The following is a 17,328-nucleotide window of genomic DNA, read 5'->3' on the forward strand; positions in this document are numbered from 1 at the left end:
TATAGAACTCTGGCGAGCTGCTGTTGGTGGCCAAAGCCCCAGTAGGGGGATGGACATAAGAAGAGGGGAAAAAAATCGTTGTGGACGCAACCCACTCTTCAACTTGCCTTTTCCAAGCGCCCCCTTCTGGAAAGTGCTATAGGGTATTAAACAAAAAAACTTCACACCATTTAAAAAGTTTCTTCCCCCAAGCAGTTAATCTATTTAACCTTTGTGGTTAGCCCCCCATACCTTCTTCTATCTATTACCTCAGTACCTGCACCGCACTGTAAACACTTCCAACCACTTTTTAAAATGCTGTTTACATTGTAAATACATGCTAGCATTTATGTATTTATGCACATTTTATTCCATATCCATTCTTTAACCTCTAATTTTATTTTCTGTATAATTTTTTTTCTTTATACTAGCTTAATGTTGTTGCTTTTTGTTCCAATTGTCCCCCTGACCAACACACCACAGCAAATTCCTAATACGTGCTAATGTATTTGGTGAATAAAGTTGATTCTTGCCTCTTAACCTTCTTGCAGGAAACTGCAAGGTCTAAATATCAAAAAAAAATTAACAATGCACTCAATATAACAGTCATTTTTTTTTTATGTGTAGTTGGACAAGGGGGCCTACAGAAAGATATACTGTCAGTCAAGAGAGGACTTAGAAGGAACAACCAAAGTGGTGCAATATTCTGGAACAAACCCTCAGATAAATTTTTCTAGTTCTAGAAAGTTAGTTAAAATTGTAAAATTACCAGCACATTTGAATCTTGCTCCATCATGAGCACCCGCCTATCCAAAAGGTGATGCCTTAAAAAGGCGGCATCCATTATTAAGGACCCCCGTCACCCAGGACATGCCCTCTTCTCATTGCTACCATCAAGGAGGGGGGTGTAGGAGCCTGAAGACATATACTTAATACTTCAGGAATAGCCTCTTCCCCTCCACCATCAGATTTATGAATGGACAATGAACTCATGAATACTACCTCACTACATTTTCTATTTTGTTCTCTTTTTGCACTACTTATTGAATTGAATTTTTAAATATATACTTCATGTAATTTATAATTTTATTATGTATTGCAATGCAGTGCTGCCACAAAACAACAAATTTCATGACACATGCTGGTGATATTAATTCTGATTCTGAAATTTTAAGCTTGAATTAATATGTTGGAAATATATTTGTTTGTTATTCCCTGTCATTCTTTGAGTAGAATGGGATTGTACTCAGCAATTGAATTCATCTACCTGGCCATCAAAACAAGGCTGGAGCGGGTGAAATCTTGGTCCATAACAATGAGAACCATTCACCACAGTATCAGGAACTCACCTCATTTCAGCGCCAAAGCAAAAACTCAAGGAAACTGATCTCATTAAAAAATCATCACCTCCAATAAGAGGGCACTAAAGCAAAAGCCTGCTTTTTGGAAAGAAATCTGGAAAATTTCTAAGCAGCCTGCGAAACCACCAACACTGTGCAGCTGTTCACAACCACAAGCGATAATAACTTTCTAGCTTGTATAAAGACACAAGACAGCTTTAAAAAAATTCCCACTCCATCTATAAAGTAAGGGTTTCCTAAAATCTATCACTCAACATTTAATTCAGAAATTCTTCCAAGTTACTTTCTGCAACTTAATCAATCCCAGAACATAGAATGGTATAGTACAGTACTGGCCTGTCATATGACAATGTGGTGCTAACCTTTTAACCTACTCTAAGATCAATCTAACCCTTCGCTCCCACATAGCCCTCCATTTTTCCATCATCCATCTAAGAGTTTCTTAAACGTCCTTAATGCATCTGCCTCTACCACCACTTCTGGTAGAGCTGTACACCTACCACTCTTTGTGTAAAACAAATCTTCCTCTGACATCCTCCCTATGCATTCCTCCAATCACCTTAAAATAACGCCCCCTCGTATTAGCTATTTCCGTCCTGAAAAACAATTATCTGGCTGTCTACTTATCCTTTAGGTTGGGATTTCATATGGACAATGGACTTTTATCCAAACTCCGCAAAGAATGATCCCACTGAGGTTCAACTTTTGTTCAAAGTTTTTAAAGAATAAAAAGTTCTCCTCTCTCCCCCTTCTCTCTTTTCTCCATTCCCCATTCTGGCTCTTCCTTACTCCCTCCCTTCTCCTCACCTGCCTATCACCTCCTACAAGTGCCCCTTCTCCTTTCCTTTCTCCCATGGACCACTCTCCTCTCCTATTAGATTCCTTCTTCTTCAGCCCTTTACCTTTTCCACCCTTCACCTCCCAGCTTCTCACATTGTCCCCTCTTCTCCAATCCACCCATTTTCCCCGTCATCTGGCTTCACTTATCACCTGCCAGCTTGTAATCCTCCCTCTTCCCCCCAGCTTCTTATTCTGGCTTCTTCTTCCTTCCTTTCCAGTGCTTATGAAGGGTCTTAGCCAGAAATGTCGAGAGTTTATTCCCCTCCATAGATGCTACCTGACCTGCTGAGTTCCTCCAGCACTTTGTGAATGTTGCTCGGATTTCCAGCAGCTGCAGAATCTCTTGCGATTAAGAGATGGCCTAAACCGTTACGGTTAGCTCATTCACTTCGTACCTGCTTGAAGAGTTGCAGTTGAATGGCATTCTGTAGGAACTGCCTCATGGCACTCGAGCGGTGTGAAACAAAAACCTCCTCGTTGAACGTTATGGGTTCCTCCTAGAAACAATAACAAGAATGTGATATAGTGCTGATGTTTAGTAAGCTGTAAGAATGTTGGTAAAATTCCATCTTCCTTCAGAACCTTCTGGTGCAATTCTACACTGCCATCATAGACAGCATCATAAACAGCCATTATGGGGCAGCACGGTAGCTGACCCGGGTTCAGTTCCTGCCGCTGTCTGTAAGGAGTTTGTATGTTCTCCCCGTGACTGCATGACTTTCCTCTCTGTGCCCAAGTTTCCTCCTACACCCCAAAGAGGTACGGATTAGTATGCTAATTGGTCACTCGGGTGTAAATGGGTGGCACAGGCTTGTTGGGTCAGAAAAGGCCTGTATCGTGCTGTATCGCTAAGTAAAATAAATAAAATTTGGTGCAGCATCCTTTCACTCACGCAAACAGCAAAACTAGCAGAACTTAACTACAGCAAAACATCGGGTCAGCAGAACGGTCATTAGCTGCATTCTAAGTGGCTATCCTTGACATCGATGAAATACAGCTATCTACAGCAATGCTGAAAACTGTAAATTGGCTGCAGTCTGCCGTCACCACAGAACTTGTATGTGTCGAGGACAAAGGAGCAGGCAGGAAATAAATCATTGCGGACACCACCCAGTAAACTACCTTTTCCAAAGTCTCCTTCCTGAAGAGCGCTATAAGGCTATTAAGCAAAAACTTCACACCATCTTAAAAGTTCCTTCCTCTAGACGGTTAATCTAACCCACAATTCTACATAGCCCCCACACCAACCCCCTCTATCTATACCTCAATCACTGCACTGTACTGTGAACACTTTAAACCACTTTCTATAATGCTGTTTACATTGTAAATACATGCTAGTATCATGTATTTATGCATATTTTATTCCATATCTGAAGTTTAGCCTCTAACTTAATTTTTATAAAATTCTTTATAATTGTTGCTTGTTGTTTTTTTGTTACACATATCATCCCTGACCAACACACCACAGCAAGTTCTTAATACATGTAAATGTATGTGGTGAATAAAGCTGATCCTTCATCTTTGATAATGCATAAATTAACAACAAATGCATTACAACATACTAATTACACAACGTAAGTTTAGCTGAGAGTGAACTGTCCTTCCTGATGCATTTTCTAAATGCATTCCTAAATTCAAAATCGGAGTTATATAAAAAAAAGAGCAAAATCAACCTGGGGGTGTGTTGGGAGGGGGTGCGGCACTGTAGGTTAGTGCTATTACACCAGTGACTTGGGTTCAATTCCTATCACTGTCTGTAAGGAGCTTGCACATTCTCCCCATGACTGTGTGGGTTTCCTCTGGGTGCTCCAGTGTCCTCCCACATTCCAAAGACATACAGGTTATCAGGTTAATTGGTCACATGGGTTTAATTAGGCAGCACGGACTCATTTGTGCCAGAAGGGCCTGTTACTACACTGTACCTCTAAGTAAAAATAAAAATTTAAAAAACAGTTTCAAGAGCTGCACTACCTACCTGCTGGTGAATTTAATTCTGTTTACATTCTTAAAATAGACAAAACCATTCCTTCCAAAGTTCAACTGGGGCACTTGCAGATAATTTCTGTAAATACCCCCTTATTTTACCGAAGGCAATACCCTCAGGGTTACTACTGGAATACTCACTCTAATGATAGAGGACCCATTTTGGAGACAGATTATAATGTGGCATAAGATAAATAATTAAATATCAGGCTAGTTGTCGACTTTTATGGAGAATAACAATACTGTTGCACATTTTGTGTTTTCTTCCTATACCATATAAGAAAACTGATTTTTAAAACTATTACTATTTATGAAGCAACCCAGACTATATGCATCCTCTCCCACTATCAGCCTCAATGAAATGTAAAGATTAGCTTTATTTGTCACGCACACATTGAAACATACAGTAAAATGTGTTGTTTGTGTTAATGACCTACACAGTCTGACAATGGCATGGGCCAGCCCACAAATGTCACCATGCTTCTGGCCCCAAAATAGCTTGGCTACAATTTATTAACCCTAACCCACACATCTCTGGAATGTGGGAGGAAACCGGAGCATCCGGAGGAACTATGCGTGGTTATGGGGAAAATATACAATGCCTGACAGGAGGTAACAGGATTTGAACCCCAATGATGATTGCAGGCACTATAAAGTGCTACCTGAACCACCACACTACTGATGAAGTTTTGCATCATGCTTAGTAATTACACTGGCTGGACAAAAGTGCATATTACAAATTGTTGGCATCTTATACTTCTTCAACTCTGCTTTCTCCAGGTAAGGAAGGTTGTATATCCTCAGCATAGACTGGAAACACATAAAACAATGCAGAAGGAAAATAAATAGACACTCAAGAGATTTTCCTTCACATTTTCCTAGATTTTGTTCGGTGAAGCACTAGCAAAATATCAAGAGATTTGAGAGAGGTAGCTTTAGATAGTGGATGCTCTAATTATTATCGTCCAAACTACTACAGATGTGGGAATTGTTGCGGACAGGAAAATGGTAATGCAACCCCATTATTTAATAAAGGAGGGAGAGAGAAAACAGCAAACCACTGACCATTAGACTATTGTCAGTGATTGGGTAAAAACTGAAACATGCCATAACACAACACCTTGCAAAAATTAATACATTTGAAGAGCAATGTCACAAGAAAGTTGCATCCATTATCAAGGATCATCCAGGCCATGTTCTCTCTTGCTACTACCATCGAGAAGGAGATGCAGGAGCCTTAGGCCTCACACTACCAGGTTCAGGAACAGTTGATACCCTTCAACTATCAGGCTCCTGAACCAGTGTAGATAACTTCACTCAACTCAGCTGTGAACTGATCCCACAACCTATAGACTCACTTTCAAGGACTCTACAACTCAGGTTCTCTCTGTTGTACACTTCCCGACATGTATTCCATCTGTCGTTTCTTTGTCCATTCTCTTAATCTGTCTAAATACTTCTGTAGCTTCTCTATTCCCCTTAAACTACCTGCCCATCCATCTATCTTTGTATCATCTGCAAACTTTGCAACAAAGCCATTAATTCCATCATCCAAATCATTGACAATTGTAAGATGGGGCCTCCCATAAAAAGAATTGGTCCCAACATAGACCCCTGTGGACACCAATAGTCACTAGCAGCCACCTAGAAAAGGCTCCCCTTATTCCCACTCTTTGCCTCCTCCCAATCAGCCATTGTTTTATCCATGCTAGAATCTTTTCTGTAATACCATGGGCTCGTAGCTTGTTAAACAGCCTTGTGTGGCACCTTCTGAAAATCCAAGTAAACAACATCAACTGAGCCTCCTTTGTTTATCCTGCTTGTTATTTCTTCAAAGAATTCCAATAAATTTCAAAGATTTTCCCTTGAAGAAACCATGCTGACTACAGCCTATTTTATCATGTACCTCCAAATACCCTGAGACCTCATCCTTAATAATTGACTCCAACATCTTCCTAACCACTGAGGTCAGATTAACTGGCCTATAGTTTCCTTTCTTCTGCCTCTCTCCCATCTTGAAGAGTTGAATGATATTTGGAATTTTCTAGTCTTCTGGAACTGTTTCAGAATCTAGTGACTCTTGAAAGATCATTACTAAGGCCTCCATGATCTCTTCAGCCACCTTTTTCAAAACTCTGGGGTGTACACCATCTGGTCCAGGTGACTTATCTACCTCCAGACCTTTCAGTTTCCTAAGAACCTTCTTCTCTAGTTATGGTAACTTCACACACTTCATAACCTGTTACACTTGGAACGTCTATCATACTGCTGGTGTCTTCTACTGTGAAGACACATGTAAAATACTTATTCAGTTCGTTGTCTACCTCTTTTTTATGTTGGCTTTGACTTCTCTTGTTAGCCATGGTTGTGTAATTTTTCCTTTAGAACACTTCTTCCTTTTTGGGATGTATATATCCTGTGCCTTCCAAATTGCTTCTGTCACCCCTGCCTGTGTCCTTTTCCCAATCAATTCTGGCCAACTCTTCTCTTAAGCTTCTGTAATTCCCTTTACTCGACTGTAATACTGATATATCTGACTTTAGCTTCTCCTCAAATTTCAGGGTGAGTTCGATCATATTATGATCACTTGCTCCTAAGGGATTTTTTTATTTACCTTGAGCTTTTGAATCAATTCTGATTCACTGTACTACACCCAATCCAGAATAGCTGACCCTTTAGTGAGCTCAACCACAAACTGCTCTAAAAGGCCATCTCTGGAAAATCACCCTCCTGGAATCCAGCACCTTTCCCAATCCAGCTGTGTTTTGAAGTCCCCCATGACTATTGTAACATTTACCTTTTGAAATGCATTTTCCATCTACTGTTGTAATTTGTAGGCCACATCCTAACTACTGTTTGGGGGGGTCTGCATACAACTCCCATCAGAGTATTTTTACCCTTGCAGTTGCTTTGCTCTCTCCAGAATGATTCAACACCTTCTGACCCTATGTCACTTCTTTCTAATGATTTGATTTCTTTTTTTTAACTAATAGAACAACACCATCCCCTCTGTCTTCCTGCTTGTCCATTTGATACAATGTGTATCCTTGGACATTAAGCTCCCAGCTATAATCTTCTTTCAGCCATGATTCAGTGATGCCTACAACATCATACCTGCCAATCTGAAAGTTTATCTACCTTATTCCATATGCTGAGTGCATTTAAAACTAACACCTTCAGTCCTGGATTCATCCTTTTCAATTTTGTCTGCCTTTTACATTGCAACTCATCCCGTTGATTGTAATTTTGCTCTATCAGCAGCCTCTGTTTGTAAACTAGCTACCTCATCTTCAGCACAATTAGCTGCCTTTTCTGCGATACTTCTTGCATCGAAACACAGGCATTTTAGGACACGAGTTGCAGCATGCTCAACCTTTTGATTCCTAATTTTGTCTCAGGTCTTGCCAACATCTTTCTCCACAACCTCTCTACTAATTGTTCTGACACTCTGGTTCTCATCCCCCTGAAACTCTAGTTTAAACCCCATGGTGCAGCATTAATGAGTCTTCCTGCTAGGATATTAGTCCCCCTCCAGTTCAAGGGTTAGCTGTCTCTTCTGTATAGGTCCCACCTTCCCTGGAAAAAAGACAAACGATTGAAAAAATTTATGCCTTCCCTTCTACACCAATTCTTTGTATAATCTTCCTAGTTCGGGCCTCACAAGCATGTGGCACGGGTAGCAATCCTCAGATCACAACCTTGGAGGTCCTGCCCTTTAACTTAACACCTAACTCCCTGAACTCCCTATGCAGAACCTTGTCACTTGTCCTACTCATGTCATTGGTACTTATATAGACCACGACTTCTGGCTGTTCACCCTCTCACTTCAGAATGCTGAGGACCCAATCTGAGAAATCTTGGACCTTGGCACCTGGGAGGCAACATATCATCAGGGAATCGCATTCTCGCTCACAGAACCTTCTGTCTGTTCCCATAACTAATGATCCCCTATCACCACAGCTTGCCTCTTCTCCCCCTCAGCCCTTCTAGGCCATGCCATATTGCAGCTATCATTAGATGTTTCCTGATAGAGTCACCTTATGTAGAGACACTCCTGTGCCTAACATTACTCTATGGGCATACAATCAATCTGTCTATATAAACTACCATATGTATTTATATTTATTATGTTTTTAAAATTATTATTGTGTTCTCTACCTTACTGTGTTTTTGGTGCTGCATCAGATTCCAAGTAACAATGATTTCATTTATATTTGTATACTGGAAATGACGTTAAATAATTTTGAATCTCAAAATTAGTGTTGCTATAATGAGGTAGTGATTAGGGTTTCATAAGTTGGTTCAGGAACCAAATTGTTGAAGGGAAGTAACTATTTTTGAATCTGGTGGTGTTAGGCCTCAGGCTTCTGTACCATGAAATGGCATGGTCTGGATGGTGGAGGTCTTTGATGATGGATATCACCTTCTTGAGACAGCACTTCCTGTGGATACCACCTATGGTAGGGAGGGGTGTGACTGTGATGGGTTAGGCTGAGTCCTCGACACTGCGGCTTCTTTTGAGATGCAAAAGCAGTTACTTCAATCAAGCTGTCAATCTGACCAACACCACTCCTCCCGTTAACCCACTTTACCAACCCTCACATCACCTAACATCACTTTATGCATATTGTGTTTTATAGGAACGCTTTCATATTTATATTTAGTGTGTTTTGTTTATTTTACTGTGATCCTTATGATTATTATGTTTTTTAATGCTGCATCAGATCGGGAATAACAATCATTTTGTTCTCCTTTGCTCTCATGTACTGAAAAGTGTCAATAGCTGAATTTATAATGGAGATGATGGTTAGCCATTACAATGGTGGAAGTGTGACAGGGACTTTAGATGCACGGTGAAATGTGGAGGTGATGAAACCGTTGTTGGCGATTCTGTGTTGCACCTCGGGGTGTGTTACAGCAGTCCTCCCCGGTGTGACCAGCAAAATCAGAAAAGATGTGAGAAATTCAACTGTTTACAAACTGAAAGCACCTGGCCTTGTATAACAAAGTGTTTTTAATCATGTGATAAATCATAATTTCTGTTTAACAGCCTCGCTGGTCCTTTGTCGCTGATGGCATAATCCAGACGAGTGTTTGGAGTGTGTAAAAACAATGTAACAAGAGTTTATTTTCAGTAACTCAACAGTTTTATGTTGCTGAACATTAAAATTTATAAGTTTACATTAACCTTTAGCCTATTCTTCAACTAAAAGGAAGAAATAATAAGTTGCTAAAACCTAAATATTGAACACAAGAAATTCTGCAGATGCTGGTAATCCAAAGCAACACACACAAAACAACAATGTTGCAGGAACTCAGCAGGTCAGGCAGCAACTGTGGAAGTTATTCGGACTGAGGTTCTTCATCACGACTTACAGCACCGTGCAAAAGTCTTAGGCTCATGTGAAGAAAATTCTGTAAAGTGATGCTTTCAAAAAAATTAAACGCTTCTAAATATCAAAAAAAATTACCATGAAGAGCAGTAAACAGCAAAAAACTAAATCAAATCAATATTTGGTGTGACCACAAACAAGAGAAAGTCTGCAGATGCCGGAAATCCAAGCGACACACACAAAAACATGAGGTGATAGGTGAAACTGGGAGGGGGAAGGATGAAGTAAAGAGCTGATAAGTTGATTGGTGAAAGAGATATAGAGCTGGAGAAGGAGGAGTCTGAAAGGAGGGAACTGAACTTTCTCCTCCTTCTCCAGCCCTGTATCTCTTTCACCAATCCACTCAGTTCCTTTTTCCTTCATCTTTCTCGCAGACATGAAAGTTCATTTCTCTCTGCTTTAAGATCCTGATTAAATCAGTTTCTATCAGTCCTACAGACAGGTGGTTTGATAGATAGATAGATAGATAGATACTTTATTCATCCCCATGGGGAAATTCAACTTTTTTTTCCAATGTCCCATACACTTGTTGTAGCAAAACTAATTACATACAATACTTCTCAGTAAAAAAATATGATATGCATCTAAATCACTATCTCAAAAAGCATTAATAATAGCTTTTAAAAAGTTCTTAAGTCCTGGCGGTAGAATTGTAAAGCCTAATGGCATTGGGGAGTATTGACCTCTTCATCCTGTCTGAGGAGCATTGCATCGATAGTAACCTGTCGCTGAAACTGCTTCTCTGTCTCTGGATGGTGCTATGTAGAGGATGTTCAGAGTTATCCATAATTGACCGTAGCCTACTCAGACAACCATTCTCTGTATAAGAATATCTTACTCTGCCCCACTCCTCTGTCCATCTTTGTATCTTTGTGCCCTGTTTGCTAATGGGAAATATGGAAATAAGAACTGAAAGTGGTTAATGAAACAATTAATCAACCCTGGAAGTTAACAACTAACAGTAGAGCTGATTAGAAGAAGGACTGCCATTGCTAAATTTATTGTTTTGGGGGGGGGGAGGGGGGGGAGAGGGAGGGAGGGAGAGGGAGAGAGGGAGAGGGAGAGGGGGAGAGGGAGAGAGAGAGAGAGTGCTTCTACCTCTTCCAATGATTCTGAGTGAGGCACAGAGAGATCTGTATTTACTGACAATTACCTTTATTGTTCAAACTAACAAATACGTGAATTCATACACTAAATACTTTGTGCGCACACCTGCTAAGTATCCCTGACTCTCCTGGATAGTCAAAGAATAGCAAAGGTATTACCCGGGCGGAGGAATTTACGCTGGCCAGATGTTCCTTGTTCCTCGTGGTCCCGATTCACTCTCCACGTGCTTCACGCAGAGTTCTTCTCGCTTGTATCTGCGATGGTTATTCTTCGAAGTTACCGCCACCAGCACCCACAAAGCATCCACTTTTATATCCATTTATCAATTCAAATGTCACATTCCTGTGTCATTGGCCGCAGGTCATGTGTCTGGCCTTTAACACCTGGTCATTGGCTCTGGTCCAAGCCAGCATCCATCTATTGTCCTCTTCCCATCAAGGGACAGTTGCTGACTCATGGCTCTTTGTTCTCAGTCAGCAATCTCGAATCACCTCAGCCATTCACAATCCTGCATGTTATAGCCAACCAAAGAACACCTCACAAATAACTCCTTATTTGGAAATGACCTCCAGTCCAGCAGATTACCTGAAGAGTCTTTGTGCCTTCTTTAAAACACTAATCAAGTCCAGCATGTCAAGCTCACAAAATGGAGAATAGAGTGTCTTCACAAAATGGCAGCCTCCATTCCCCCAAGCACACGGCAAGAACAAAGACCACTTCCACTGTCCTTGATTCATTTGAATTCACTGATTTGAAGATTGTCATTCTTTCTGGCCAACAGTATGTTTGAGCAAAACACTAAAGAATAACATAATTTTTATGGGTACAAAGCTCAGAGAGTTGCGGTGCTACATTCATTCCACACTAACGAAAGGAAGCAAAGGTGGGACAACACCAAAGTAATATCAGTGAAGACTCGAAGCTGCTGAAACGTGGCTTTTGAGAAGACTGATGAAAATATCATGGAAGGACGGAGTAACAAATAAGGAAGTATTGCAAAAGCCAGAATAAGAAGAGAGCTGACATCATCAATCAGGGAACAGCAGCTGGAATTTCTGGGACACATGAAGCTTGAACATCTTGCAGTGACAGGAAAAACTAATAGAAGAAAAAGTTGCAGAAATTATTTACATCAAGGGATGGACAGGCAAAAGTTTTGAAGAATTTATTAGAACTTCTCAGATTAAAGACAGATGGAAGACCATGATTTCCCACATCATATGACACAGCACATAATGGTGATGATAATGCTCCCTCTGCCATGATCTTTTACACCTTTATCCATTCTCCTCTCCACCTTGTTTGCTTCACAGAAGACAAATATATCTTTTCAAGATTAGCTTCGTTTGCACCAGATCGAATCAAATCAGCGAGGTTGGTGCTAGGCAGCACGCAAGCGCCAACATAGTACATTTTCATCTAATCTAAAGCTGAAATTTGCTCCTCACCCTCTCTGGGACCTTTTGATGTATCTGATGTGTGGTGGTCAGAACTGAACTCCACTAAACAATAGTGGAGAATTGATTTATGCCTTTTTGGTTAGCAGGCAAGTCTTACGCTGCTTCGTAATGGAAGAAGGAAATCTGAAGTGGTAGAGATGTTAGGGAGGGAATTTTAAAAGTCTTCGGCTTAAACAACAGAAGGTATGACCAGCTAAAAAGGTCTGATTAATTCAGAAGATCAGAAGTAGAGGGATGCAGATCTGAGCAGGTTCTAATGACAAACGGGTAAAAGACGGTGCCTCAAGAAAGCAGAATTCAACATTAAGGATCCTCACATTCTGGGACATGCCTCCATTATTACCACCAAGGACGAGGTACAGAATCAGAATTATTAACACTCATATAATCAGTGACCACATTATTCGGTACACCTGTACACTGTTCGTTAATGTAAATATCTAATCAGCCAATCATGTGGCAGCAACTCAATGCATAAAAACATGCATTCATGGTCAACAGATTCAGTTGTTGTTCAGACCAAAATTCAGAATGGGGAAGAAATGTGATCTAAGTGGTTTTGATTATGGAATGATTTTTGGTGCCAGATGGGGTGGTTTGAGTGTCTCAGAAACTGCGGAGCTTCTGGGATTTTCATGCACAACAGTCTCTAGAGTTTACAGAGAATAGTGCACAACACATTGAATCTTGAAGTGACACACACAAAATGCTGGTGGAATGCAGCAGGCCAGGCAGCATCTATAGGAAGAAGTACAGTCGACGTTTCGGGTCGAGACCCTTCATCAGGACTAACGGAAAAAAGAGATAGTAAGAGATTTTAAAGTAGGAGGGGGAGGGGGAGACATGAAATGATAGGAGAAGACAGGAGAGGGAGGGATGAAGCTAAGAGCTGGGAAGTTGATTGGCAAAAGGGATACAAAGCTAGAGAAGGGGGAGTATCATAGGACGGGAGGCCTTGGAAGAAAGAAAGGGGGAGGGGAGCACCAGAGGATGATGGAGAACAGGCAAGGAGTTATTGTGAGAGGGAAAGAGAGAGGAAAAAAAGGGGGGGGGGGAAAGAGAAATATAAATAAATAAATAAATAAATAAATAGATAAATAGGGATGGGGCAAGAAGGGAAGGAGTGGCATTAACAGAAGTTAGAGAAATCAATGTTCATGCAACCAGGTTGGAGGCTACCCAGACAGAATATAAGGTGTTGTTCCTCCAACCTGAGTGTAGCTTCATCTTGACAGTAGAGGAGGCCATGGATAGACATATCAGAATGGGAATGGGATATGGAATTAAAATCTCAACAGTAGAGGAGGCCATCTTATATTCCTTATATACCATATATTATAAACAACACATATTCCATCTGAGAACAACACCTTATATTCCCTCCTGTCTACTCCTATCATTTTGGGTCTCCCTCTTCCCCTTTCAAATCTCTTACTATCTCTTTTTTCCATTAGTCCTGACGAAAGGTCTCGACCCGAAACGTCGACTGTACTTCTCCCTATAGATGCTGCCTGGCCTGCTGCATCCACCAGCATTTTGTGTGTGTTGATTGAATTTCCAGCATCTGCAGATTTCCTCGTGTTTGAATCTTGAAGTGGATGGGCTACTTCATTAGGTACATGAGTGGAATCCAGTATGATCTTCTCTCTGAGAGAAGACTACACTGGGTCACACTCCTGTACCTAATAGAATGGCCACTGAAATGATGTCGTGAAATTTGTTGTTTTGCAGCAGAGGTACAGTGCAAAACATAAACTATACTATAAGTTCCAATAAGAAACCTATTTAAAAATAAATAAATAATACAAAAAAAGAGCAAAATAATGAGATAGTGTTCATGAGTTTGTGGACTGTTCAGAAATCTGATGGAGGAGAGGAGAAGAAACTGTTCTTAAAACATTGAGTGTGTGTCTTCAGGCTCCTGTACCTCCTTCCTGATGGTAGCAAAGAGAAGAGGGCATTTATGTACTATTTATGTTCTTATATCTTTGCAACTTCAAATAATTTTTATGTTCAGTGATGAGAAGACACTGAAATCTGATGGATTTACAGATCTGATGGGATCTTTGTCTCCCAATGAGCAATGAGTACCTGGAACAAACTGCCTGAGAGAGTACTGGAAGCAGTCACTGACAGCAACTAATTTCATTGTGTGTCTTAATATATCTTCATGGCTCAGTGCCAGATTTCACTTGATTACGTTCCTTTGAAGAGCTTGAGAAAACTCAGATGAATTAAGGATGCTGCGTTAATAGTGGTTGTTGCAGTTGTTGGTGGCAGAGGGGTGGAGGCTGCAAAGAGGTAAGAAGCAGGGCTGGAGATGTGATCTGTTATGGATGTTACATAAGTATGCATTATTATTATGGGGTGAGATTAAATAACTGGCACTAGGCAGCATGGTAGCGTAGCGGTTGACGTAATACTTTACAGTGCCAGTTGTAAGATCGGGGTTCAATTCCTAACGAGTTTGTACGTTCTCCTCGTGATTGCGTGGCTTTCTTCCAGTTGCTCCGATTTCTTTCCACATTCCTTAGACATTCAGGTTAGGGTTAGCAAGTTATCGGCATGCTCTGTTGTTGCCAGAAGCACATCACTTTCGGGCTGCCCTCAGCAGATCCTTGGAAATGTGTTGGTCGTTGACGCAAGCGGTGCATTTCACTGAGTGTTTCGATGTACACGTGACAAATAAAGCTTATCTTTACCTTTAACCGGTTCAAAAATATTTCCTTAAATTAGCAGGGCACTCAGCAGCCATGGTAGTGTAGTGTCAGCACAGCTCAATTCCAGCTTGGGCATTGCAGTTCAGAATTTCATTCCTGTGCCCTCTGTAAGCAAGTTTATACATTTCTTTCTGTGAATGGGTTTCCTCCAGGTGATCCAGTTTCCTTCCACAGTCCAAAGATCTACCAGTTAGCAGGTTAATTGGTCAGTGATTAGGTTACGGTTAAATAGGTAGATTGCTGGGCGGCACGGCTTGAAGGGCTGGAAGAGAATGGCCTATTTACACTGTCTCTCTAAATAAATACATGTAGAATGTTTCTGAACATACTTTCAAAGAGGTGTGCAAACAAATGCACAAGACCGTAAGATATAGGAGCAGAATTAGGCCATTTGGCTCAATGAGTCTACTCTGCCATTCAATCATAGCTAATCCTTTTTACCCCTCTTCAGCCCCCCTCCCCAGCCTCTTTCCATAACGTTCGATGCCGTGTCTAATCAAGAATCTATGAAGTTCTGCCTTAAATACACCCAACAACCTGCCCCCACAGCTGCCTATAGTAATAAATTTCACAAATTCACCACCCTCTGGTGAAAGAATTTTCCCATATCTCTGTTTTAAATGGTTGTGCCCTCTTGTCCTAGACTCCCCCACCATGGGAAACATCCTTTCCACATCTACTTTGTTTAGGCCTTTCAACATTCAAAAAGTTCAATGAGATTCCCCCACCCCCATCCTTCCAAATTCCAGCGAGTACAGACCCAGAGCTATCAAACGTTCCTTGTATGATAACCCTTTCATTTCTAGAATCATCCTTGTCAACCTCCTCTGAACCCTCTTCAATGCCAGCACATCTTTTCTTAAATGAGGAGCCCAAAACTGTTCACAATACTCAAGGCGAGGCCTCGCCAGTGCCTTATAAAGCCTCAGCATCACATCCCTGCTTTTGTATTCTAGACCTCTTGAAATGAATGCTAACGTTGCATTTGCCTCCCACCTACAAGTTAACCTTTAGGGTGTTCTGCATAAGGACTACCAAGTCCCTTTGCATCTCTGATTTTTGGATTTTCTCCCTGCTTAGAAATAGTCTGCACATTTATTTCTACTACCCAAGTACATGACTATGCATTGTCCAGCCTTGTATTTCATTTGGCACTTATTTGCCCATTCTCCTCATCAGTCTAAGTCCTTCAGCAGGTTACCTGTTTCCTCAACATAACCTTGCCCCTCCACCAGTCTTTGTATCATCTGCAAACTTGGCAATAAAACCATATATTCCATCATCTAAATCATTGATATACAACATAAAAAGCTGTCCCAACATCGATCCCTGCGGAACACCACTACTCACTAGCAGACAACCAGAAAAGATTCCTTTTATTCCTACTCACTGCCTCCTACCAATCAGCCGATGTTCTAACCATGTTAGTGATTTTCCTGTAATACCATGGGCTCTTAATTTGGTAAACAGCCTCATGTGTGGCACCTTGTTAAAGGCCTTCTGAAAGTCCAAATACACAACATCCGCTGCATGCCCTGTGTCTATCCTACTTGTAATCTCCTCAAAAGAATTCCAACAGGTTCATCAGGCAAGATTTTCTCTTAAGGAAAACCATGCTGATTTTGTCCCATCTTGTCCTGTGTCTCCATAACCTCATCCTTAACATTGACTCCAACATCTTCCCAACCACTGAGTCAGGCTAACTGGTCTATAACTTCCTTTCTTCTGCCTCCCTTCTTTCTTAAAGAGTGGAGTGACATTGACAATTTTCCAATCCACTGGCACCACTGGTCCAATGATTTTTGAAACATCATTACTAATGCCTGAGGCCCCATGTGCCACCTAGCCACTAAGGGTTCAGACGATTACTAATGCCTTCACAATCTCTACCACCACCTCTTTCAGAACTTTAGGGTGCAGTTCATCTGGTCCGGGTGACTTATGTACCCTTAGGTCTTTCAGCTTTTTGAGCACCTTCTCTCTTGTAACAGTAACTGCACTCATTTCTCTTTCCTTCCTTCACACCCTTCAACATCTAGCACACTGCTACTGAATTCCATAGTGAAGACTCATGCAAACTACTCATTTAGTTCATCTTCCATCTCCTTGGCCCCCATTATTATTTCTCTGGCCTCATTTTCTATCAGTCCTATATCCGCTCTCATCACTCTTCTGTTTTTAACAATCTTGAAAAAACTTTTACTATCCACTTTGATATTGGTTACTAGCTTGCTTTCAGCTTTTTCATCCTAATGAATCTTGTCGTTGCTCTCTCTCGTGTTTTAAAAGTTTCCCAATTCTCTGTCCCGCTAATTTTTGCTTTGTTGTATGCCCTTTCTTTTGCACTTACGTTAGCTTTGACTTCCCTTGTCACCACGGTCAAACTACTTTGCCATTTGTGATGCATCTATTCTGCACCTTCCTCATTTTCCCCAGAAACTCACACCATTGCTGCTCTGCTCTCATCCCTGCCAGCAGCTCCTTC

General features: G+C 41.0%; 1 protein-coding gene across 7 annotated transcripts in view; it reads right to left on the bottom strand.

The window, feature by feature from the left end:
* Positions 1–17,328, bottom strand: part of dennd1a (DENN/MADD domain containing 1A) — a 618,210-nt gene that overhangs the window by 123,850 nt on the left and 477,032 nt on the right. For all 7 annotated transcript variants that reach the window (XM_073052569.1, XM_073052565.1, XM_073052563.1 and 4 more), the window contains one exon: positions 2,576–2,677. In XM_073052569.1, the coding sequence (XP_072908670.1) occupies positions 2,576–2,677 (102 nt within the window). The remainder of the gene's footprint in view (positions 1–2,575; positions 2,678–17,328) is intronic.

Source organism: Hemitrygon akajei, chromosome 7, assembly GCF_048418815.1.
Source record: "Hemitrygon akajei chromosome 7, sHemAka1.3, whole genome shotgun sequence".
In the NCBI taxonomy this organism is placed as follows: domain Eukaryota; kingdom Metazoa; phylum Chordata; class Chondrichthyes; order Myliobatiformes; family Dasyatidae; genus Hemitrygon; species Hemitrygon akajei.